Source organism: Malaclemys terrapin, chromosome 4 (assembly GCF_027887155.1).
Source record: "Malaclemys terrapin pileata isolate rMalTer1 chromosome 4, rMalTer1.hap1, whole genome shotgun sequence".
Lineage (NCBI taxonomy): Eukaryota > Metazoa > Chordata > Testudines > Emydidae > Malaclemys > Malaclemys terrapin.
This window is the reverse complement of record NC_071508.1, coordinates 43338123-43364145: the sequence shown is the minus strand read 5'-3', so window position 1 is coordinate 43364145 and position 26023 is coordinate 43338123. Positions and strand designations below refer to the sequence as shown.

Sequence of the window (26023 nt, the reverse complement as noted above, 5' to 3'; positions counted from 1 at the left end):
TGCATCTCTCAGGACGTGGGTTTTTCACACCCCTGAGAGAGGTTGCTATGCTGATGTAACTTTTCAGTGTAGACCACCCCTTAATGTAAGGAATCATCCAAACACTGATTTCTAAACCCAGTTCAATGTCTAGCACTTTGATGAAAAATTGAGTTTCCGAAAATATTTTTTACTATGATCCTTCAGTGAAATTCCGTGCCTCTAACTGTTACTCTTTAGGAGCTCAAAAATGTTGACAGAGCAGAAACAAAAGGGGGCGGGGGAGGAGGGGAAGGAATTTATCTGCCTAAAAACTTTGACACAGCATTAAGGTTGCCTGGCGCAGCCTCGGGCCATTGTAGGACATCAAGTTCAGCTACACTAAAAGCTCTGAAAATTAAGAAACACACAGAGTTAAGGTATACACCACCCCTGCAAACTATCATTAACTCTGAGTAATGCCTCAACACGTACCACCACTATACCCTTAGAGATGTTACCCAACAGTCTGGGAACAAATCATAAGCACTCCAAGGCTAGGTCTACACTACCCGCCTGAATCGGGGGGTAGAAATTGCTCTCTCGGGGATCGAATTAGCGCGTCTCATCGGGACGCGACAATCGATCCCCGTATCGACGCTCTTACTCCACCAGCGGAGGTGGGAGTAAGCGCCGTCGACGGGGAGCCACGGAGGTCGATTTTGCCGCCGTCCTCACAGCGGGGTAAGTCGGCTCCGATACGTCGAATTCAGCTACGCTATTCGGGTAGCTGAATTTGCGTATCTTAAATCGACCCCCCCCCCCCCCCCGTAGTGAAGACCTGCCCCAAGACAAAGTTTAACACCTTCTCTTTGCTGAGGCAAAACTCTGGTTTAGATCAAGCATAGCAAAACAAGAGCTATCTACACCTCGCCTGCACTCATACAGAGGTCACTCCCCACAAATCACCCCAGACTTGCTAAATATTACCACTCCTTCACCTTTGTCATGAGGATATCACAGACATTGCCTTCACTTATATCTCACTTCGTCCTGGAGACTTGTATGTCACCAGACTGCTGACAATCCCCATGACAAAACTTCTGTGCACCATTAGTGACACAACCTAAAGATCTCAAATCTGAGAAGAGTCATACTTTACTCCTCAAATGCATATGCAGCTCTCCATCTTAACGTAGCAGCTCTGTCAACCTGCTCCAACTAATCCCTCCACTATTCAAAACAGCTACACCTAACAATGAACACTGCTGGAGTACATGCAGATAAATGCTGCAATTCACATCAGTGGAACATAACACAATGACACTTTAGCATAGCCCCTTCAAGTCTACCTACTATAGCTCCGCTCTTAGCGAACCATTCCAATGACTCCTGCCAGATCCAAGGAGCAGAGTTAAAGCTGGGTTGTCAGAGTGGCATGCATCTTAACTCTATTCTATTTCAGAAATTTATATTTGCATTATACCTTATCTGTTCATTTTTTGATTTTCAGAAGTTTGGAATGTAGCAGAACTCGATGGTCTAGAATAGCATAAGACAGTACTGGGCAACCTTAACTTCATCTTAAAGTTCTGGGAAGTCCATTTACTAAGCAACATCCACTAAAACATTTAAGTAGAATCCTGCCCAGACAGAGGACTTAGAATTGTATTTGATAGTCAACCACTTGCAAAGACTTTTCCATATTTAACTCTATGTACCTACCAAGATATCCGTACTAGCAATGGTGCTGAGCCTCAGGTATTCAACGGCTCTCTGCTGTAGTTCAACATCAGCATTCTTCAGCTGACTATCACTGCGCAGTACATCTTGAATGGTAGTTTTGATTTCTGGAAATAGGTTCACAAACTTGATGTAGGTAGACAGAAGCAGTGCACGGGTGGGAACACTACACAGATGAAACTTGGAATGCAGCAAGTTGAATTGAATCAGAGGACTTAAGGGAAAAAAATACAGTTTGTTCAGTTTTCCTGATATCATAATACATATGCATTAATTAATAACAACAGTTAAACACTCAGCTGTATGTGACCGTAATATTTGAGAGAGCCAGAAGAATTCACTATAAGATTCCATGATAAACAATTATAGTATTTTAAGTGGTCTGTTTTAGAAGGTGTTCTTACCTGGATCTTGGGTCACCAGCTATTAGATTTCCAAATTCTCCCAGGATGTAGCCACCTACTTTTACCAGATTTTCATGGCATGCTGGTGCCTGAAGGGCCTGTAAAAGACCATTCAGTCAAAACCACTGGACAAAGAATTTAATCAAGGATCAATGACCAAAAGAAAGACTGTATTATTCTACTTTAGACAATAGCACTATAGTGATGCTACATTATTCTGCAACTTTTAGGGAAAAGGTCCTCAAGCGTGAACCACAAAACACTTGCACGGGTTTGCAAAGAGCTGCCAGGTCACCTTATCTCCTATGTGTAGAAAGTGGAACATGCATATGTAAGCAGTACATACAAAAGAAATAGCAATGGAGCAAGGAAAAGTTATTGACTGGTAATTCTGTTAATTTCCTGTTCTCCCATCCTACAACAGTGAATTATAGGATAGTGTTCTATGGTGCCACCTACTGGGAAGAAGGAGCTAAAAAATTGTGAAAGTTCTCATCTGTGAATGAAGGCTTCCCTAGCTAAATGGCCTCTAAAACACAGGATGAGGCATACCAGCTTAAGTGCGACCTCAGACTCACCTAAAAATATTAAATTCATCTGTAACCTTTCCCTTGTTACAGCCTTGAAACAGTTGCTCAGCTTCTTCTGAACTCGAGAACATGCTCAATATCCAAACAAGAGCAGCATTGTCTCATAGGGATAAGGGTGAATATACTAGTTTGTAAAGGGGGAATCCAGTATTCCTCTTTGGAATGAATCCCCAAGGATGCTGAAAATCCATCTTTCTGGAAAGAAAGGTGGGCAAGAAGAAATGGGAAAGTTCAACTACCTCATTTGGACAAGGTCACAGCAATAAGGCAGAACTCAAACAGGACACCCATCAGAACCTGCAGGAGGAGAGTCATCCCATTAAGGTATCACTGAATGCATTAAGGGTCTTTGAGATTGTTCTTGAAATTCAACTATGAAGTCCCAGCATACTGGATTTAGCGAGACAAGGCAGCAGCATCCCTGGTGTCACAGCAAGTGATGAAGATCTTCCAGATCTGAGACTAAGCGTGAGGCAAGCCAAAGCCAAAAGGTGGTTGCCAGAGCCACAGGTCCGAGAAACAACAAGTCTGGAATCTCAGGCAATGTCCACTGGGAGTGTGGGGTAACCACTAAGCTCATCAGGTTTAAAATCCAGTAGCAACTGAGTCACTACAGAGCCAGTGAAATCATAACTGCCATTTCAGCATCTCATCTCAACACTCACCAGGAGGTGAGAGCTACAGTATCTGATACAACAGTCTGCACGAAGGGGTGGTGCTCAGCCCCCATGCTGGAAGCTGCCTCCATTTCTTCTTTGTTTATTTTTTCCATAATTTCATGGAGCCCCGACAGGACAGCAAGAATAGAAGGAGATGCAGGAGGAAGACAGCAGGAAAGAATGTGAAGACTCTATGCTTATAAGCTGAGGAGGCAAAGAAAGCTGCGAGACATCTGTCTGCGGTATATGTAATCTGAGGTGCAAGTTCATGACTGTCGCCTTGCTTCCAAGCAGGCAGCACCCTAATGCTGTGTCCCTTACTCCACTATCATAGAATGGAATAGGTGAGGTACAACAATGAATACAACGTTTCTGAAAACCAAAAAAGCAATTCAACACATTTCTGTATGGGTGATCTGACAGTATGTAAAAAAGGGATAAGAAGTTGATACCATCTAATACAGAGGTGGGCAAACTACGGCCCACAGGCCACATCTGGCCTGCGGGACCTTCCTGCCCAGCCCCTGAGCTCTTGGCCTGGGAGGCTAGCCCCTGGCCCCTCCCCTGCTGTTCCTCCCTCGCCTGCAGCCTCAGCGCGCCACGCCGCTGGCGCAATGCTCTGGGCAGCCGGGCAGTGCCCGGCCTAACCTGGTGCTCTGTGGTGTGTGGCTGGCTCCAGCTGGGCAGCACGGCTGTAACGCCACCAGCGCTCCAGGCAGTGTGGTAAGGGGGCGGGGGGGGAGGGGGAGGTTGGATAAAAGACAGGGGAGTTCGGGGTGGTGGTCAGGGGGCGTGGTGGTCAGAGGACAGGAAACGGGGGTTGAATGGGGGAAGGGGTCCTGCGGGGCAGGAAGGAGAGGGGGGGGTTGGATGGGGTGGCAGGGGGCAGTCAGGGGCAGTGGTTCTGGGGGCAGTCAGGGAGAAGGGGTGGTTGGATGGGGCAGGGGTCCCGGGGGGAGAAGGGGGACATTCAGGAATGAGAGGAGGGGTTGGATGGGGCAGCGGGGGGCATTCAGGAATGATAGGAGGGGTTGGATGGGGCAGCGGGGGGCAGTCAGGGGTGGGGATTCCAGAGGTGGTCAGGGAACGTGGGTGGGGTTGGATGGGGCAGGGGCCAGGCCACGCCTGGCTGTTTGGGGAGGCACAGCCTCCGCTAACTGGCCCTCCATACAATTTCTGAAACCCAATGCAGCCCTCAGGCCAAAAAGTTTGCCCGCCCCGATCTAATATAATGGAGGAAATCAGCTGTTTGTTTTAAACTTGATAAAGTCTCACTTTTACTCGATATAACCTTTATAAAATACCTTCAGAAGTACTATGTACTTCGATTAAAGAGCATGGACTATCAATATCACCAGAAAGGTATTTGTAAAACCCACTTTGAAAATAGAAGCTTTCGAAGTAACAAATCCTCCAGGTCTTGTGGCATTACCTATGAAAACCAGGGGAAAACCAAATCAGAAATAGAGGTTTCCCACTGATTTTGGTCTCTGGCAACACTAGCCACTGATTCAAGACACAAAGGTTCAGCAGTGCGCAACTGAAGTCATTCTTCTCTTTCAAGCCCTGCTATTTAATTGCCATCAACATATCATGGGAATGGCTAATGAGAATATGGTTTTTAATTAGATAATATTGTGTGCAGTTTGCACTTCCATTCAGAAACATAGGGTCTTTCTAACTTGGAACTATAAAAACTGTCATTCTTACCTCAAAGACTGTCTTTGCTGCATATCCTTGCACATCATCTCTGTTAATCACAATCTGAATAACTCTGTACCACACCTCTTCACTGACGTAGTCCCCGGCAATACGAATCAAATTCAAGATTGTATCCACATACCAGGTATAATCCACTGCATACTTCTCAGCTAGAATTGCAACCTTCAGCACCTGAGCAAAACAAAAAACTGAAGTAAATCTAAAGAAATCTACAATGAATGGGTATCCTTAGCTAAAAGGCATGATCCAAGCCAAGAAGTTACTGTGAAGCGCTGTTCACTGAAATAAGTGTTAAGTCAAGGAGGAATGTAGAAAACACAGTATCTAATGACAGGGTTCCAGAAATCCTTGCTCAAATAAAACTCTTATTGATGTTAGTGTCAGTTTTGCCTGAATATACACTTGGGCCCTTAGTAAAGGCAGGCCAAACAATGTAGAGAAATAAGTTAATAAGATTTGAACCATTTAAGACCTGTGTATCTGAAAGTCAGAGCGCATTTGTTATACGCACAGCAGTCTGGAGACAGCTGGATATACCCCAATCTAGATGAGGTATATATAACAGCATTTCTTGAAAGAAGAGTAAACAAGTTAAAGCAGACTATGGTATCCTTGAGCTGTATAATTAAATAAATTAATCCAGGTTGCTGACAGAATAGGAGAGTACAAGAAGCGAGATCTTTGATCAATTTAAACCAGCCAATTAAGGACTCTTGATCAGAGAACTCAATTTGTTGCAGTTGTACAGAGGAAAAAATATTCCCAGATTACCGGCATATAAAACATGCTCATACCCTGGGTAAAGCCTTAAAGGGTTATAGCTGTTAAGTGGGTTCTGGGGGCCAATATTTAATACTACATCAAGTACCAAAGAATAGACTTTTCAATTACTAATCTTCACTCAAATCTTCCCAGCATGGTTAGGGTGCCAAGAAAATATACCTGAGCACTTCTCCTCCACTTTAACTCTCACCTCATATAAAGTATTGATTTCCAAGAAGTACTCGGGATTGAAAGACACTTCTAGGTTTTGCAACAATTAGAGTATTACATACAGACATACTATACAAATCAGCACTTTGATTTAATCACACTAAGTTTTTAAACAAACTAGAGTTCTGCTGTACATTGTACAATTTAACACTAATCTAACAAATACAACTCTTGAGGCCACTGAAAGAAATTTGACAGTACAGTATGTAGTTCTGCGCCATCCAGAATTTGAGAATAAAGTTTCATTTTTAATATCACTCCTCCTCCCAAGGACACCACACATAATTCTAACAATAAAAAGCTAAATTATTAGACTACAACCACCTTCCAGATCACATTTTTTAAATTTTTGCTACCTTGAAAATATCTTTAATAGAGAGCGATTGCACAACATCCAACAGCCTGTTGTGTTTTCCAACACAGGCTAACTGAGATTGGCAAAGGGGGACACAAATAACTCACAATTTCTTCTCTAATGGAATAATCAGCAGTCTCCAAGTAATTTAGCATTTCGGCGACAATCTGCTGGGCATTGCTTCGGTCACACATGGCATACAGGAGGTCTACTGCTCTTTGTCTTACACTCACATCCCTTTCAGTCTGTAAGAGAAGCCATAATGTTCACTCAAAGCAAAAGTTCTATGGAAAATCATGTGACAGGCAAGAGAATCCAAAATTACTTCAGTTCCCATTTGCAATTTCTGTAATTTTCTGAAGAGCTTCCATATTGAACACTGAATTACTGTTAAAGATTGACTGTAACAATTGCCACAGTTATCTGTGTTATTCCTACGCAGAGGTACTATGCAAGTTCATTCTGCAACCAAGAACATAGGAGTACACTGTATTTCCAGTAATACAAGCTCCTTGCTTCATTCTGACCTCGATGATGCATCTAGGAAAGGGATTAGCTGAGGCCTATTTATTTATTTTGAGCAAGAGTCATTGTGTAAAAGTTATTTCACAGTTAGTGCACTTTGTTTTTCTACTGTATATTTTAAAATTTGTAGAAGTGCCTGGAGAACAGGAAAGGCACTTAGTATAAAATGACATATCAAACTAGTACCCTACCAAGTAATGCAGAGATAGTACTGGCCCATTTAACCCTTTTGGCCTATTACCTTTTTGTACAGAACGAAGCATTTGCCACCTTATGGGACATTAATAAGCATTACTAAGATTGTCAAGTTGTCAGAACAAGAGGGAAATTAACTAGCTATCTGGAGGTTTTAAATCAGACATATTCAGCATTAATGGAAGTTGCAGTTAAATGCATTAAGGGTACTTGCTGTGACAAACTAGGGCATGTAGCCCACCTTATGAATCTAGGAGAAAATTATTAATATACTTCAGAGGTGCTACTGGACAAAAAACACTGAAGAAATCAAGATATCTGATAAAAACCAGTTCTGTACTGTGTTTTGAATCTGTTGCCCTTGTGTTAAATTCATTAGCGGGTTTTTAATCAGTGGATGTCTGAATTGCAATTGTGCCTCAAACCCCACTACTCTAGGAACAACTGCTGTTCAAACATCCGTCCACTGATAAAAACCTGCAAGAATGTACAGTACAGACTACTGTTTCCTTCCTTTTCAAGTCTTGTCTCCTGACATCTGAATGTTATTATCATGTGGCTTAAGTAAGAAAACTCATGACACGACCACTCTGAGAAGTAAGAACATTGATGAGCTTAGCACAAGAGCAACAGATTCAAAACGGATGCAGAACATATGCCAGAATTTTTAAACGCTTGATATTTACCTTCAATGCATTGATAACTGTTTCTATATGAGTTTTCACTGCTTCATGGGAAAATTCAGAGCTGGCAAGCGTGCACATGCTTTCCAGTGCTAGATAACGCAGATTAGTTTCCCGGTGCTGCAAGAACTGACCTAGTTGGTTACAGGCACGGACTAGCAGGTTTGGCTCGCTGCACAGAACAGGAGAGAAAGTGAAAGGGAAAAAGCAACAAATTAGAAAAACATTATAAGAACACTAGGTAATTACTCCACAAGAGTAGTGCACATCAGAATTGGCTTTATTATAAAGGAATAAGAATTAAACTGAAACTACTTAAGTGTCCCTACAGAGATAGTGCATACCTATGTACTGCAGGAGATAATTAAGTTTTCAGATAGTGTAAACATTCATAGCCTCTCTCTAGATTATAGAAGTGGGTTAAGACTAGAAACAGGGCCCAGATCCACCAATTCAGGGGCTATTTCTCAAACATCAAAACAATCAATTATCTGGTGCAACATTCAGTAGCCACAAGTATTGTTCCAATCGAAGTATGTCCAGCTGCCCCCAACTGAGGCATGTAATTCCCTGCATTATGCAGATGAATGCAGGGCTCACACAGATACATTCCTCCTCCCATTCACTACCAGATGATTAAAAACAGTTTTCCTCCTTCATGGATACATCCTGTGCAGTTTCCACATTAAAAAATATCAAACCTGTATTTTATTGTGATGGTGAGTAAATATGGAACACAGGATCCCAGGAGGCTACACAGGGCTGCTCAGGCCACCATCAAAGCATAACCCTGATAGATACATCTTGGTATTAAAGCAGAAACAATGTAGTTTTATTGCCAAATAAAGAAGTTTATCCAAGATACAGCCCAGCCCCGATTGTCTGAAGCCTTGTTGGCCCCCAAGCAGTTATTCAGTTTTTAAATTAAGTACAAATTAAGTACCTGAAATTGACGGAAGAAATTAAATATATATAGCATATACAGTGAAGACTCCATATAGATATTCTTGCAATTACGTGTTATTAGAATGGATTTTCATCTATACTAGGACTCAGAAATAGTAGACCTGCTGCAGTTGCTTGGAATTTTAGCATTTTTGCAGCAGCAAAGACAGCTAAAAAGGTGAATATAAGACTTTGCTTCCACTATGGAAAATACAGACTCAGCTTCTACAAACTGAATAGTGTTTTTCAGCAGAGTTATGGTTATACATTGTTCAAATGCGAATAAGAAGCAGAAGCAAAAGCTAAAATGATGGCCCATTTTGAAGTCAAAACCGTTCTCAAGCAAGTGAGCATGTCAGCTTAAGCGTAAGTCTAACATCAAACTGAGTGGACTGCAAAAATAATTTTATTTTTTCAAGTTTACAAGATAACCCTACAGGTACACATTTACATGAGGAGAAAGCTATACTCTTGCTCAATGAATATGATTTTATATATTTCATGTGTCCTTTGTGTATATTCTTTCAAGTGACCTGGGTTCAACTGTACTCTTTAAAATCTAAACTGAGAGAGTTATCATAAAATAGCAGGTTAAAGCTAGTAATTTTCAGGAGATGGTAATAGAAAATGAAACTGAATTTTATTAGAAGGTAAATTAATGTTAAGGACAATGTCAAGCATGGTAGCCTTAAGCATTGCTCTACAAGTAGTAGACTCACCTGTCATGGTGTATAATTAAGCTTATTGCCTCAAATAGCACAGCATTCTTAGCATTTGAGTGTTGCACTTTCTTAGATTTTGGGGGCTCTTGAGCTTTGTTAAGGATAGTTTCCAGGCATTCGGTGAGACGACCACGTACCGCAGCATCTTCTGGAGGAAACAAGACAAATTGTTGGACAACTTCATTTTGCTCAACACTACTGATTAAATACCCGTCCTTGCCTTCAGATGACGTTATTCCCCAATTCAGAAGAATATTGTTGGTGTCAGCACTTAAATTTACAGAAGAACTCTATGAGCATAAGGGTGGAATTAGAAGACTCCCTACATTGCATGGAACAGTGTTGGCAACGAATACGATTCTTTACCCCATTACCTGGAGGTGGATAGCACTGTAACAACCTCAAAAGCTTTACAGACAACCAAGGAGCAGGGACAAAATAATAGGTATAATCCTGGAGATCGGTTGATGCAGATGTCACAATCTGTAAAAACACAAATAATCAGCATCTGAATGACAGGAGTTCATAAGATGATCTGACATTATGAAAATGTTCACTATTCATTTTAAGTACCAATACAATGTGTAAATGAACTTACAATTAGACATAACAAATTTTAGTAGTATATAAAGGCAAAGTATAAGTTTCATTTTTAATAGGCTGAACAAATCACCTAGTAAAGATTAATGTGCAAATACAATATACTTAAATAAGACACTGAAGAATATCAGTGGTATCAATATCAGTAATCAATAACTCCGCCAATTAGAAATGTCTTATATTTAGTTTTATAGGACTAAAGAAACCTAATTTAATAAAGACTGAGAAGTGTTTGTTCAAAAACAAACAGATGAGTGAGAAAAAAAAAATCACGCACCCATCCACCAGCGGATGGTGCAGACAGTGGCAAAGTGAACCCTTGATAGACTCATATGCTTCAGATTGATACTGCAAAAAAATCAGCAGGGCTTCTCTTTCTCAGGATTTATTAATTTCATTTTGGGAGAGTGATTTTTGGCAATTTTGAGGTTATTTTAGTTATTCAAAATTCAGGTTTTTCAGGGCTCTCTCTTTGTATATAGAGTAATCCTTGAAATGTTCCCTAGTCTACTTTAAAGTAGTACTATTTAAAACAGAATTATGTTAAAATGTACTAGATAACCTTTAGTGCATACCAGCAGGGTCTACACAGACTAATGAATGCACAACACATTAGACGTCCACATTACTGCTCTGTGTAGACAAAACCACAGATACAAGTAAACATTTTTTGTATTTTTCTGGTGATTACTGGATAAACACCAATTGCTTTCTTTTTCTTTTTTTGCATTTGTGGTGTTTTATCAGTATTCATCGATTAAAACCAAAAAATCAGAAGCCCTCAATAATCAGATACAGAAGTGCCTTGTGGAGTTCACGACCTCTAATACCAAGGTGAAAATCTCATCCATTTTGCCACAAAAGTTTGTACTGCAGGATCTTTTCTACTGTTTATCAAAATATTTTGAACCTATGTAGAACAAGATTTCTCTAGGTTCATTCGCCATCCAATAGCAAGGCTGGGAAACAGAGGGAATTCAGATCTGGTGCAAAATTGACCTTTTGTTTGGTAACACAAGGTCTGGAATCAGAGGCAATGATCTTAGGTAGCAAACAGATTGTGTATCTCAGTGAACCAAAACTGTCTCTGCTACACTGGTACTATTAATATCTTTTCACAGTACTGCCTGATCTTGTGTAAAACCCTCAGGGAATAAACACAAAATAGGTGGGTTTGTATATATTGGGTCCTTGACCACCAGCTTAGAAAAGCAACCGAAAGAAAGCCTGGGATGATAAATCTCTCTAGAACAGAAGACCTGACACTTGTGTACTGTTGTATATCACAAACAGGTCCATGCAATGGAAGCCGTAATCTAAAACATCTTATTTGGAGTGAGTCTTTGATCTCCCACTTGTGATTGGAAGTGAACTAGCCACTTAGCTCGCCCCCTATGCTGTTCTGCAGATGTAAGCATACTTAAAGTGTTTCTTTCTAGAGGTTGGGATTTAGACCCAATGAAATGAAATGTGGCCAGTGAATCCTTCAGCAAACGAAGAGCATCATCTGTTTTGGAATTAAGTCTGGCCCTTCAAAGGCCAAATTCTCTACCATGGACTGAACCTCCTGTGCAAAGCCAGAGCTCCGAAGCTATGAAGCTCAATAAACAATTGCCCCTCTTATATGTTGGAGACGGGTATTAACATTTGAGAAGAGAACAAACTTGAAACAATGAGTAAATAAATTAGCCAGCAATATTGTGTTCCAAGAAGAAGGAGTGCTAGGCAGAGACGGGCTCCACCTAACGAAGAGAGGGAAGAGCATCTTCGCCAGCAGGCTGGCTAACCTAGTGAGGAGGGCTTTAAACTAGGTTCACTGGGGGAAGGAGACCAAAGCCCTGAGGTAAGTGGGGAAATGGGATCCTGGGAGGAAGCACAAGCAGGAGAGCGCAAGAGGGGAGGACTCCTGTCTCATGCTGAGAAAGAGGGACGATCATTGAGTTATCTTAAGTGCCTATACACAAATGCAAGAAGCCTGGGAAACAAGCAGGGAGAACTGGAAGTCCTGGCACAGTCAGGGAACTATGATGTGATTGGAATAACAGAGACTTGGTGGGATAACTCACATGACTGGAGTACTGTCATGGATGGATATAAACTGTTCAGGAAGGACAGGCAGGGCAGAAAAGGTGGGGGAGTTGCGTTGTATGTAAGAGAGGAGTATGACTGCTCAGAGCTCCGGTATGATACTGCAGAAAAACCTGAGAGTCTCTGGATAAAGTTGAGAAGTGGGAGCAACAAGGGTGATGTCGTGGTTGGAGTCTGCTATAGACCACCAGACCAGGGGGATGAGGTGGACGAGGCTTTCTTCTGGCAACTAGCAGAAGTTGCTAGATCGCGGGCCCTGGTTCTCATGGGAGACTTTAATCACCCTGATATCTGCTGGGAGAGCAATACAGCGGTGCACAGGCAATCCAGGAAATTTTTGGAAAGCGTAGGGGACAATTTCCTGGTGCAAGTGCTGGAGGAACCAACTAGGGGCAAAGCTTTTCTTGACCTGCTGCTCACAAACAGGGAAGAACTAGTAGGGGAAGCAAAAGTGGATGGGAACCTGGGAGGCAGTGACCATGAGATGGTCGAGTTCAGGATCCTGACACAAGGAAGAAAGGAGAGCAGCAGAATACGGACCCTGGACTTCAGAAAAGCAGACTTTGACTCCCTCAGGGAACAGATGGGCAGGATCCCCTGGGAGAATAACATGAAGGGCAAAGGGGTCCAGGAGAGCTGGCTGTATTTTAAAGAATCCTTATTGAGGTTGCAGGAACAAACCATCCCGATGTGTAGAAAGAATAGTAAATATGGCAGGCGACCAGCTTAGCTAAACAGTGAAATCCTTGCTGATCTTAAACGCAAAAAAGAGGCTTATAAGAAGTGGAAGATTGGACAAATGACCAGGGAGGAGTATAAAAATATTGCTCAGGCGTGCAGGAGTGAAAACAGGAAGGCCAAATCACACTTGGAGTTGCAGTTAGCAAGAGATGTTAAGAGTAACAAGAAGGGTTTCTTCAGGTATGTTAGCAACAAGAAGAAAATCAAGGAAAGTGTGGGCCCCTTACTGAATGAGGGAGGCAACCTAGTGACCGAGGATGTGGAAAAAGCTAATGTACTCAATGATTTTTTTGCCTCTGTCTTCACGCACAAGGTCAGCTCCCAGATTGCTGCACTGGGCAGTACAGCATGGGGAGAAGGTGACCAGCCCTCTGTGGAGAAAGAAGTGGTTCGGGACTATTTAGAAAAACTGGACGTGCACAAGTCCATGGGGCCGGATGCGCTGCATCCGAGGGTGCTAAAGGAGTTGGCGGGTGAGATTGCAGAGCCATTAGCCATTATTTTTGAAAACTCATGGCGATCGGGGGAGGTCCCAGATGACTGGAAAAAGGCTAATGTAGTGCCCATCTTTAAAAAAGGGAAGAAGGAGGATCTGGGGAACTACAGGCCAGTCAGCCTCACCTCAGTCCCTGGAAAAATCATGGAGCAGGTCCTCAAGGAATCAATTATGAAACACTTAGAGGAGAGGAAAGTGATCAGGAACAGTCAGCATGGATTCACGAAGGGGAAGTCGTGCCTGACTAACCTAATTGCCTTCTATGATGAGATAACTGGCTCTGTGGATGAGGGGAAAGCAGTGGATGTGTTATTTCTTGACTTTGGCAAAGCTTTTGATACTGTCTCCCACAGTATTCTTGCCACCAAGTTAAAGAAGTATGGGCTGGATGAATGGACTGTAAGGTGGATAGAAAGCTGGCTAGATCGTCGGGCTCAACGGGTAGTGATCAATGGCTCCATGTCTAGTTGGCAGCCGGTTTCAAGTGGAGTGCCCCAAGGGTCGGTCCTGGGGCCGGTTTTGTTTAATATCTTCATTAATGATCTGGAGGATGGTGTGGACTGCACTCTCAGCAAGTTTGCAGATGACACTAAACTAGGAGGCGTGGTAGATACACTAGAGGGTAGGGATCGGATACAGAGGGACCTAGACAAATTAGAGGATTGGGCAGAAAAAAACCTGATGAGGTTCAACAAGGACAAGTGCAGAGTCCTGCACTTAGGACGGAAGAATCCCATGCACTGCTACAGACTAGGGACCGAATGGCTAGGTAGCAGTTCTGCTGAAAAGGACCTAGGGGTCACAGTGGACGAGAAGCTGGATATGAGTCAACAGTGTGCTCTTGTTGCCAAGAAGGCTAACGGCATTTTGGGCTGTATAAGTAGGGGCATTGCCAGCAGATCGAGGAACGTGATCGTTCCCCTTTATTCGACATTGGTGAGGCCTCATCTGGAATACTGTGTCCAGTTTTGGGCCCCACACTACAAGAAGGATGTGGAAAAATTGGAAAGAGTCCAGCGGAGGGCAACAAAAATGATTAGGGGTCTGGAGCACATGACTTATGAGGAGAGGCTGAGAGAACTGGGATTGTTTAGTCTCCAGAAGAGAAGAATGAGGGGGGATTTGATAGCAGCCTTCAACTACCTGAAGGGGGGTTCCAAAGAGGATGGAGCTCGGCTGTTCTCAGTGGTGGCAGATGACAGAACAAGGAGCAATGGTCTCAAGTTGCGGTGGGGGAGGTCCAGGTTGGATATCAGGAAAAACTATTTCACTAGGAGGGTGGTGAAACACTGGAATGCGTTACCTAGGGAGGTGGTGGAGTCTCCTTCCTTGGAGGTTTTTAAGGCCCGGCTTGACAAAGCCCTGGCTGGGATGATTTAGCTGGGAATTGGTCCTGCTTTGAGCAGGGGGTTGGACTAGATGACCTCTTGAGGTCCCTTCCAACTCTGATATTCTATGATTGGGAAGTCCATTGAAAGACTGCACAAATGGAGATCTGAAATCTGCCACTTTGGAAACACAAAATTCCTGGAAATTCTTTTAGAGGAGTGGATACTTAACTGGCTCAAATGTCTGATGTGTCTAAACACGATGTAATACAATGGTTTCCCAATGTGAAGTTGGCTGGACATTAAGGGGAAATAAATTGCAGTAAATAGTAAAATAAAATATGTCACTGCTTACAGTTAAATTATGCACCAGTGGATTTCTTCATCTTTAAGGATATAGGCGACAAGAGGAAATGTTAATGGATGTTCAGTTCATCAGCAACAGACCAATAAAATATTAACGTATGAAGGGCTATATGAGTACTTTGCAAACACTAATATTCAACAGAGATTGAAATCACTTGCAGATGCAATACAGCAAGTCTGTTTCAGAGCAGACTATAACCCAAGTCTTAATTCAGTCCAAGTGAATCTGATCTAGAAAGTTAAATAGCCCTGGTTACATTTCACTACAGCTGTTTAATAAGAGACTTACTCTGCTTAGCCTAGAGACAGCCAAAGATACTGAAGTTTTAAACTCTTCTGGGTTCTTCTGTGCCAAAGTAGTGATAAGACTGGTAGCAGCAGTAACCACACCCTGGAGGAAAACAGAATTACTAACGTTTTTGTTCAAATATCAAATATTTTACATCTGAAATTGTTTAAAAGCTTCAAATGAAAGACGGCCATTTGTTATGTACCAGACACCCAAATTTATCCTTAAGTTTAGTATCATCTTCTTTAGTGTATACTATTAAGCCTAAAACCCAAAATCCAGTTTACATTAATCCACAGTTGTAAGTGATACCTTAAAATAAGCTAGCTGGCTTTTGTCAATTTTTTTCCAAGTAGAAAAAGGAAAGGTAGTGAGACTTCTTGGATACTCCCTCTTATACACAATTTCTCCACTACACGGCCCCACAATCGGTAACCCTCCCTTTTGGCCAAAAGCTGAAATGATTACTATTTATGTTTGCTACTGCATGACACATTTGCTGTATTTTCAGTGGTATGCTAACTATGCCTTGCTTGCATTGATGGTGCTCCACATTTTTATTAAGGAGTAGCCCTATCAAAAATCAGAAAAGCAGTATTTCAGTCTAATTCTGAATGCTAAAATAAATATACATTCCAAGTAAGGTTCAGTAAAAACAAATTATGCAATGGAAGAAAGCAAACAGCTAGGAAGGAGCGATCTTGCTTTTGCAAGAGAAGCATGGAAGAAAGGATAGCTACCCCAATTGTGACAGCAGGCTAGCTGCAAACATCTTGTCTATTATGTTTCACTTATCATGAAATGGGAACTTCAGATGGTTTGATTATTAAGTTTCAGTGTAGCTTAAGTACCCCTATATGCACTGCTAACTGCTGTTTTGAAATTACTGAACAGCAATATGCAATCACATCCACACCCAGGATGACAATGCTGCGATTTCAGGGTCCTGTCATTTTTCTATATTGATAGTAATCGGCGCTTAATTTATACCACAGTCCTCACAAGGGGAGCTTTTAGGTGTTTGTCAAACATGCGCGCGTGCACACGTTATATGGGACACGAGTTTTTTTTTAAACCAGGTGTACAGTAGAACACATGGGAATACCAAACCCTTACTGATGTAGGTCTAAATACTGACTAATTCTAGACATTAAGTACCTTTCCCAGAGTAAGAAGAGCTCCATGTAGCTCAAAAGCATGTCTCTTTCACCAACAGCAGCTGGTCCAATAAATGATATTACTGTACCCACCTGGTCTCTCTAATTCTAGACATGACTCTCAGGAATTAGTATAACCAATAACTGATTAGAAGAGAGGCTATGGGGTATCTTTATTTCTCCCTTTAGGAGAAATGCAATTCAACCTGTGTTTTATTTTTTAAAAAACACTCAGTGATGCAAAAATGTAAATTGCGGATATGAATTAGTCTCACAGCAATTTAAATAGTTTCCTTCATTTAACATACTGTATTAACAGAAACTATGATTTCTCCTACAGTGACTGGGCTAGACCACTGAATGGTCTGATCCCAGAAGAAATAATGCTATCATAAGCTTACCAAATGCTGGTCATTCAGAAGATGCACCACCCTGGATGTCCAATCTCCCATGGGAACGAAGTCAGGAGAAGTTCTGTACAAACGCAGCAAGCACAAGGCAGCACTCTGCTTCACGCTATCCATGGTGTCTCTGCAAGATAACACCTCTTTTCAGTGCAAATTAAGAGTCTTGGTACTACACAGTGGACCAGTATCTGATCATGCTTTTCACAGGCCAATAAACACTATTATCCAGAAGTAAACAAGAATGGAAACCACCAAAAGGGGTTTTAGTTTTTTGGGTTTTTTTTATTAAAAGTATTAGATCCCTTAGTTAATTATTTAAATTACTTTCAGCCACTTTACATTTGTTATTAAGTACTTTGATAAGTGGTTTAAAAATTTGGCTGGTTACACTAACTGGTGTAACTTCTTCTGTATCCTTTGCTAAACACTATTTGGCAACATAAAAGCAATAGTGAGCCACAACACTACCTTGTCTCCTAAAGCAACAGTACACAGGAGATTTTTCTTCACTCTATAGCTGTAAGTACACTCGTGTTAGAGACGTGACAAGTCAGAGTAAAGCAATACCAATGATCTTCAGACAGAATACATCTGAAACTAGGGAAGGGATGAGAGTGAAACCAGGATGTCAAGGTAAATGTTCGTAGTTGAAAAATGGTTTACAAATATTGTATGACCTTTATTTCCCAGAGAAGAGATACCAAAAGATGCTGTCTGGAGAGCACCATCAAACTCCATATACTTAATTTGCCCTGTCCATTAAGAATAACTCACAATCTTTAGGAAACGTGATTCATGAACAAGCTAATACATTTACATTTCTAGGGCATTACTTGATTTCTGTAGCAGTATCCTGCTTGGTACCACATTATGGAACTAAACGTTTTCCTTTCAGCCACATGACTTAAGACAAAATTAAATGCAGCCCTTTATTGTATGGGGAACTGGTAGCGAATCCTAAATGTAGATTAACACTAAAATCTAAATAACTTTTGAAATCCAGCAAGGACAAAACCCTGAGGGCTAAACTGTCTTTTGCTTTCTCATGAAATTCTGTTCAGGCTTGGCTGAGCTCTGCAATGTTCAATCACCATTTATTTACCTTCTGTTGCTTGTGTACATCAGGCAAGTCAAAGTAACTGACTATGATTATTCTAACAAGCCAGACCCATTGCTGCTGTTGCTACAGCAACAGTATCACCACAACACTGTACTAGGAGCAACTGGAAAATGCCAGAGCATTCGTGGAAGTGACCAGGGAGAGGAAGGGGAAGAAGAGAGTCTTGCAGAGCCTGCTCCCTTCAAATCCAATACATGACTTAGTGTCCCATCCTCCTTTGGGTGCCAACACATGAGGCAGAAGCTCTAGGACCGCCTATGAGAGGATGGTGGATCCCCTGATGAAGATACATGATAGGGTATTGTTAGTTGCACACAATGAAAATAGGTAGAAATTAAAATAAAGTAAAATAAAATACACTGAGGAAGTTGCATACAAAGAATCTTTGGAAGAATGGTTTTTAAGTGGCAAAGTCAAGCTCTTAAATTAGAAAATGTTAGATTTACAATTGCATGTGCACAATTAAGGTTGCATGTGCATTGTGATGCAATTTCTAATTATATGATCATATGCAATTTTTTCCACAGGATCCTAGGCATATTCAGTGCACAGGATGAACAAAGCCAGAATTAATCTTGCACAAGCAAGTACATCTGGCACTATCTGGAGGGCTTGACTTTACAACCCAATTATCTTTTTAGTATGCGATACATTCAATTATTTTTCTATTACAATGATGAGAGGTGAATGAGGCAACCAAAAATCTAGTTAGTATTTCAAAAAGTGTATGAGAAGGATCCATACAAACTAAGAGTACTTAAAGAATTTTTTCACTTGACCAGAGCTCGGAGAGCCGGGAAGCAGAATTGAACTGAATTACTAACTGGAGGTTTTCATTTCTTTTAAGTCCTGAGAATTCTCATGGACATAGGCCTAGTCCTATGATCATAATTTCTTATTACACAGTTACTGGGGTGAATTCCAGTCATATAATAGTTGCAAAACTTGTTTGGGCCACGGACTTGCTGGACAAAACAGGGAAAAAAGATTAGTGGCAATTTAAAAGAAAACAGTCACTCAAATGATTTCCTGTGGATATAAAACCTTGCCTATTCCTATGTACACCTAGAAAGGAAATGTGGATTTTGGTGGAAGCTCGAATATAGGGTGAAAAAATTCACCTTCCTAATGAAATCATAGACATCAATAATGAGCTTCCAATGGAGTATATTTCTAATAAGGAAATAGTTGAAGTATGGTGTTTTCAGATTCATTCGCTGCCCATTTTATTAGGATTTATCTGAACAGGAAAAAGGAAACAACTTTTGTTTTCCCAGGCAAAATATTATGGATCACACTTCTGGGACAAAAAGTAGATATTTTAAAAAAAATTCATAGATACGTGGGTAATGAACTGGACTCTGCAAAAATACAATTTGGGTTATTAGCCAAGAGGTAATTAGGCCAAAATATTTTAACTTGTGTACAAAAAGTTAGTTTCGATATCTATGTTTAGTCACTTAAGCAAGCAACCCGATTTTCAGGTGTGTTGAGCACTTACCTTCAGTTCCTGACGGCAATTGGCACCTCTAGAACATCAAGTCACGTAGGTGCGTAAATATGGCTTTCAACCCCTAACTTCATGCTGAGAACCACTAGTACTACCTATTGTTGTGCAGTTGTTTCAAATACAATACAATACATACCCAGCTACAAGTATTTTTGGAATTTCTCCAGCAAATGCTTCTGCCATTTCCCGACTACCCACATTGGCTATACAATGCAAAGCTAGTCCCATGAAGGTGGGGTTGCGGCTGGCCAGGTCATTCTTGATTGCATTGTTTATCAAGCGGATCAGCTCACTGTTGGAGTTCACTAGCACGGAGATGAAAAGATATCCCTGTGGTTCAGAAAAGGGACAAGAAAAAGTAATATTTCTGATAAATCAAGTCAGCTAAAACGAATTTTATGTCATTTGCTAATATTGTAAGGTATTCTATGCACTCATGCAGTTCCCCTCCAGCAATACTTGTCCTTACAGGTCTCCCAAGAGTTCTGTGTAAATAAGTCCCTGGAATTTCAGTCCAATAATAGAATAAAGAGGTCCAGAGTTGCAGAATACGATAGCAATGTCTTCAGGGGGGAAGGGGGAGGAGGGGGAAAATCACATGTATGTTCCACCCAAATCATATATTTTGCTCCTCAAAGACCCAAGCTCTGCTCAGTACTAGTCACACACCATCACTTTACACGCACCAAGTAAATGCTAGTTTTCCTCTGAGTCTAAAATGTTTAATGTTCTACTTAAAGAAAGTACCTTGTCTAATGGAATGTGTGTTTCTTGATAAGGTACATTAAAAATGTAACATGACTAGTCTTCTGTTGCAGTTAGTGCAACATTTATTTTAGAGGTTAAAAAGGCAAGAAAATCCATCAAAGCTACTTATTCAAACAAGTAAAGGACTCATATGTACAGCTAAAAGTTACTCCGCAATCCCAGCTAGAACCAAGCTAAGACCATGCAGAAAGAAGGCAAGAGAAAAAAAAATTATTTAAGCCACTAGTTATATAGTGAGGCAGGACGGGATAGGCACCTAGGCAGTATGACATTTCATAGATATTTCCTTCTTCAGGGTTGATAAATTACTCACAATTTGTTTCTCTGTGTATCTGTTAGAACTCAGTAGGTTTACAGCCTCCATGTGGCCAAAGTCAATATCATGCCCCAGGAGGAAGATGAAAAGTAGCTTGCAGACATACTTTTTCTTACTGTAACCATCCAGAGCCTTGTCACCTAGTAAACAATTAAGAAAAAACATATTTGAAAACCAAGACTCTTTGAAATGCAGCACAGGCCAACATTTGTATATCTCTGTATTGCCACACACTAGCATTCTAGTACCACACAGTACCATTCAAGTACTACAGCATGTGCTAAATGTTGTTTCAAGAGTTCTAGTTTTATCCTGTCAGGTTTCATTATTTATGTTTAAGGTTCTTTTGATCCACTAGATGGGAGAATCTATGCAAGTGCTTATTAAACAATACAAAAGTTATTGGGTAGCTTGACTAGATATTCTGATAGACACACTGACTATAAAAAAATCTATTAATACATTCAGATTTAAAACAACCCAAAGTGGCGTACAATACTTTTGAACTAAGCTTCAAAGCAATCAAACACTGATCAGATGTCTCTACAAAACATTGGCACCAGAACACCGGTAACCAAATATACTAGGGCTGTCGATTAATTGCAGTTAACTCACACGACTAACTCAAAAAAATTAATCGTGAAATCATACTGTTAAACAATAGAATACCAATTGAAATTTATTAAATAAATTTTTGATGTTTTTCTACATTTTCATATATACTGTATTCCGTGTTGTAATTGAAATCAAAGAGTACATTAATTTTATTACAAATATTTGCACTGTAAAAATGACTGATAAAAGAAATAGTGTATTTCAATTCATCTCATACAAGTACTGTAGTGCAATCTTTGTCGTGAAAGTGCAACTTACAAATGTAGATTTTTTTTTGTTAAAAAATTGCTCTGAAAAACAAAACAAAGTCCACTGAGTCCTACTTCTTGTTGAGCCAATCGCGAAGATAAATAAGTTTGTTTACATTTACATGAGATAATGCTGCCCTCTTCTTATTTACAATGTCACCAAAAAGTGAGAACAGGCATTTACATGGCACTTTTGTAGCCAGCATTGAAAGGTATTTACGCTCCAGATATGCTAAACATTCATACGCACCTTCCTGCTTTGGCCACCATTCCAGAGGACATCCTTCCATGCTGATGACACTCATTAAAAAAATAATTTAATTAAATTTGTGACTGAACTCCTTGGGGAAGAATTTTATGTCCCTTGCTCTGTTTTACCCACATTCTGCCATATATTTCATGTTAGAGTAGTCTCAGATGATGATCCAGCACATGTTGTTCGTTTTAAGAACTCTTTCACTGAAGATCTGACAAAACACAAAGAAGGTACCAATGTACTATTTCTAAAAATAGCTACAGCACTCAACCCAAGGTTTAAGAATCTGAAGTGACTTCCAAAATCTGGGAGGGACGAGGCGTGGAGCATGCTTTCAGAAGTCTTAGAAGAGCAACACGCCAATGCAGAAACTACAGAACCCAAAACACCAAAAAAGAAAATCAACCTTCTGCTGGTGGTATCCGACTCAGATAATGAAAATGAACATGCGTCAGTCTGCACTGCTTTGGATTGTTATTGAGCAGAATCCGTCATCAGTATGGAAGAATGTCCTCTGGAATGGTGGTTGAAGCATCAAGGGACATATGAATCTTTAGCAAATCTGGCATGTAAATATCTTGCAATGCTGGGTACGACAGGGCCACGAGAACGCCTGATCTCACTTTCAGGTGACATTGTAAACAAGAACCGAGCAGCATTATCTCCTGCAAATGTGAACAAACTTGTTTGTCTGAGTGATTGGCTGAACAAGAAGTAGGACTGAGTGGACTTGCAGGCTCTAAAATTTTACATTGTTTTATTTTTTAATCCAGTTTTTTGTACATAAAATTCTACCTTTATAAGTTCAACTTTCATGATAAAGGGATTGCACTACAGTACCTGTATTCGGTGAATTGAAAATTCACATTTCTTTTGTTGTTGTTTTTATAGTGCAAATACTTGTAATCAAAAATAAATAAAAAGTGAGCACTGTATACGTGGTATTGTGTTGTAATTGAAATCAATATATTTGAAAATGTAGAAAACATCCAAAAATATCTGCATAAATGGTATTCTATTATCTTTTGAATCGTGCAAATAATCTTTTTAATCATTTGACAGCCCTAGAATATACAAATGTCAGTTTTGTCCCACAATCTGTGGAAATGGCAAAGCCCTAATACTCTGGATTAAGGCATTTAAGTATTCTACAACAGTTAATGCACACATCAGGAAGTGGAGGAAGAGTCTGACAAAAAAATTATTTTGATTATGCCTTTTTATAAAGTTTGAAACATTACATTGACTATCATGTGTACAGGCAATAAGGTAAGATTAAGTTCCTCTTGAATACTTGCTATCCAGTCAGCTTTACAAGTCAAATTTCAAGATGGTTTAGATTACAAGGTTAAGGTGTTTTGTTTAAAAAAGTGTGGGGGGGGATTGCTCTAAAACAGTTTACCTTTTATGGTTGTAGTACAGACCTCTAAAATATGTACTTCTGAAAGCTCATCATCATTTTCCAACCTTATTTTCTCTGTTAAAATCCTATTGTAGCGAACGGATGACTAAAATGGGAGGGGGGATATGATAGAGGGCTATAAAATCATGTTGTGGAGAAATGAATAAAGAAGTTTTATTTACTCCTTCACATAACACAGGAACTAGGGGTCACCAAATGAACTTAATAGGCAGCAGGTTTAAAACAAAACGTAAGGAATTACTTCTTCACACAACGCACAGTCAACACGTGCAACTCATTGCCAGGGGAAGTTGTGAAGGCCAAAAGTATAACTGGGTTAAAAAAAGAATTAGATAAGTTCATAGAAGATGGCTAATAGGTCCATCAGTGGTTAAGATGTCAGGGACACAACCCCATGCTCTGTGGCCCCCTAAACCTCCAAAAATATGGGACTGGATGACAGGGGATGGATCACTCAATAAATTGCCCTGTTCTGTTCATTCCCTCTGAGTCATCTGGCACCAGCCGCTGTCGGAAAACAGGATACTGGGCTAGATGGACTGTTGGTCTAACACAGTATGGTCATTCTTATGTACTGAACAGTACAGCCAAAGCCATCTGGCTGTAAGTGCAATCTTTCCGGCAGATGATCTGTTACAGTCTAGGAATTATTTTCTTGTAGAGAAACACGAACATTGTGCCTTTTGGCCAACAGCCTCTTCCTTTCCCCATTCAAGCCTACAAGGAAATGTCTAATGATCAGATAGTTTCCTAGAGTTCTGTACGTGTAACAAAATTTCAGGGAAAGCTTCTCCCAGAAGCTTATAAAAACTTTTCAGCTATTTTTGCCTCACTCAGAGTGAGACAGATATATCTGTCAAATCAATTACCATTCTTTTTTGATGGGCAACATTAGTCAGCACTGGATTATATGGAATAAAGCCTTATATGAAAGATTACATAAGAGCAAATATGATTTTGGGATAATCAAAAATACAGCAGCAAAACCCAACTCACTGCATGTATTTAACAGGCTGAGAAGTGACCAGCTAAACCTACAGCACCTGAATCAACAGGCCAGTTTTCAAACAAATCCATGTTTATGTAGTTAAAGAAGTGACCCTGATTTTCAGAGGTGCAAAGTACCCACAACTCACTGACATGTATTGATAATCAGGCCATTTAATTTGGTGGTTAAATACTGAGAAACTTCAGCATTCACATCTATGAAGATGTCCAAAATTTTTAAGCGCTGCTATTACATAAATTCAATTACTTGCAGTTGACATAGCAAGCTCAGTGACTGTACAAAAAGTGTCATAGACAGACTGCCTGGCATATTGCAGATTATGCCTACTGGTTGCAGTATTGCCAAAAAACTGGGATGAGGTTCCGAAGAGCCATAAGATTTAGGGAGAGGAGGGGGATTGGGAGGGGGAGATATTTGCTTTTTCAGCCTTGAGGGTCCAAATTTTCAAGTCTCTCTACAAGCATGAAAGCTAACAAATTTTTAAATTATAGTAAAGATTTTCATGTTACCACTTGATTCCTGGAGCTAGGGCTTGAAGAAAAAACCAAATATCACTAGACTTGTGGGAAAAAATGGAAAGAAACTGTTTTCTAACCTATATCAGACAAGTGTAGATATGACAAACTGACAGAAAACAAACAAACAAAAAACAAACATAAAAAAAACCACCACGATGGCCAGCATGAAGAAAATCCCTTTACATAATCTGAAACGTAAGGCAAACAAGATTGCCTTGACTTCTTGAGACCATGAGTGCCAGAACAATTAAATCAAGGATTTAAATTAGCCATGAATCATGCCTGTGCTTCTGCATATAGTACTCCTGGGGGGATTCTGCACCACGGCACAATGCAGAATTAATATTCTATGCCAAATTTAATTTCCCCCCATAGAACTGATGCTGCAGAGCTGCTGGCTGCCACTAGGGGCAGCTGGATCCAGCAGAGCCCAGCTCTCCAGACTCTGTGGGGGAGGAGGTGAGGAGTGAAGAGGGAGCTTGAGGATTCTGAGCAGCTGCAGTTCCCAGCAGATCCTAAAGGAAGGAGGTGGCGTGCAGAAAACTCTGTATAAGCCTGGGACCCAGAATCAGGCTGTTTCTCCCTCTGGATCTCTCGAGGGGTTGGAGGTGCCCCACAGCTGGGCTCTGAGGGGTAGGAGGTGCGGGTGTCTGAGACCAAAGGGGCAGTTTTCTCCCCCACAACATGTGCCCAGCTGGCACATGTGGCACACCCATACTGAGGCGCCCAACAAAAGCATCATAGTGGCTTCTCTAACTCTGAGGGAATTTGTTGTCGTCTGTATTGTTACAGACATACTTGCTGACAGGGATTTTGAAATAAATTACCAAAAATAATTGAAACTGGCATGATTATACAGTGTTATTTTGACAAATAAAATATGCAGAATTTTGCAGAATTTTAAGTTATTGTGCAGAGTTTAAAATTTTTTGGTGCAGTATTCCCGCAGGAGTAATACAGAAGCAGCAACACAGGTCAACTGACAAAATAGTCAATGTTACTATGCTGTTCTTGCTGGGGAAGCAGTAAAGCAACAGCAGTACAGCCAGACAGGATCTTCTTTTGCTGATGGAGCAATCTATAAAGAAGCAAACTGAAAAGAGCAAATAAATCTATCCTTCCCTCAGAAATGAATCATGCTTACAACTCTGCTGATCCTGCGGAAAGACAGCACTATCAGCAACAGCAGTGGAGTGAAAATCCACTAGATTCATGCAACTGAGTGAAAAAGGAACAGCAGCACCTTCAGGGCAGGGCAAGCAAACAAAGGAAGC

General features: G+C 40.7%; 1 protein-coding gene across 7 annotated transcripts in view; it reads right to left on the bottom strand.

Annotated features, from left to right (window-relative positions):
* AP2A2 (adaptor related protein complex 2 subunit alpha 2) overlaps positions 1-26023 on the bottom strand; it is a 98677-nt gene that overhangs the window by 25173 nt on the left and 47481 nt on the right. For 4 of the 7 annotated variants that reach the window (XM_054027980.1, XM_054027982.1, XM_054027983.1 and 1 more), the window contains exons 3-13: positions 20678-20820; positions 19733-19926; positions 16961-17090; positions 15403-15504; positions 9869-9977; positions 9492-9642; positions 7831-7999; positions 6532-6669; positions 5065-5247; positions 2106-2203; positions 1684-1915 (exon numbers count right to left, since the gene is read on the bottom strand). In XM_054027980.1, coding sequence (XP_053883955.1) covers positions 1684-1915; positions 2106-2203; positions 5065-5247; positions 6532-6669; positions 7831-7999; positions 9492-9642; positions 9869-9977; positions 15403-15504; positions 16961-17090; positions 19733-19926; positions 20678-20820 — 1649 coding nt within the window. The remainder of the gene's footprint in view (positions 1-1683; positions 1916-2105; positions 2204-5064; positions 5248-6531; positions 6670-7830; positions 8000-9491; positions 9643-9868; positions 9978-15402; positions 15505-16960; positions 17091-19732; positions 19927-20677; positions 20821-26023) is intronic. The other 3 variants (XM_054027981.1, XM_054027984.1, XM_054027987.1) reach the window with 1 other exon arrangement.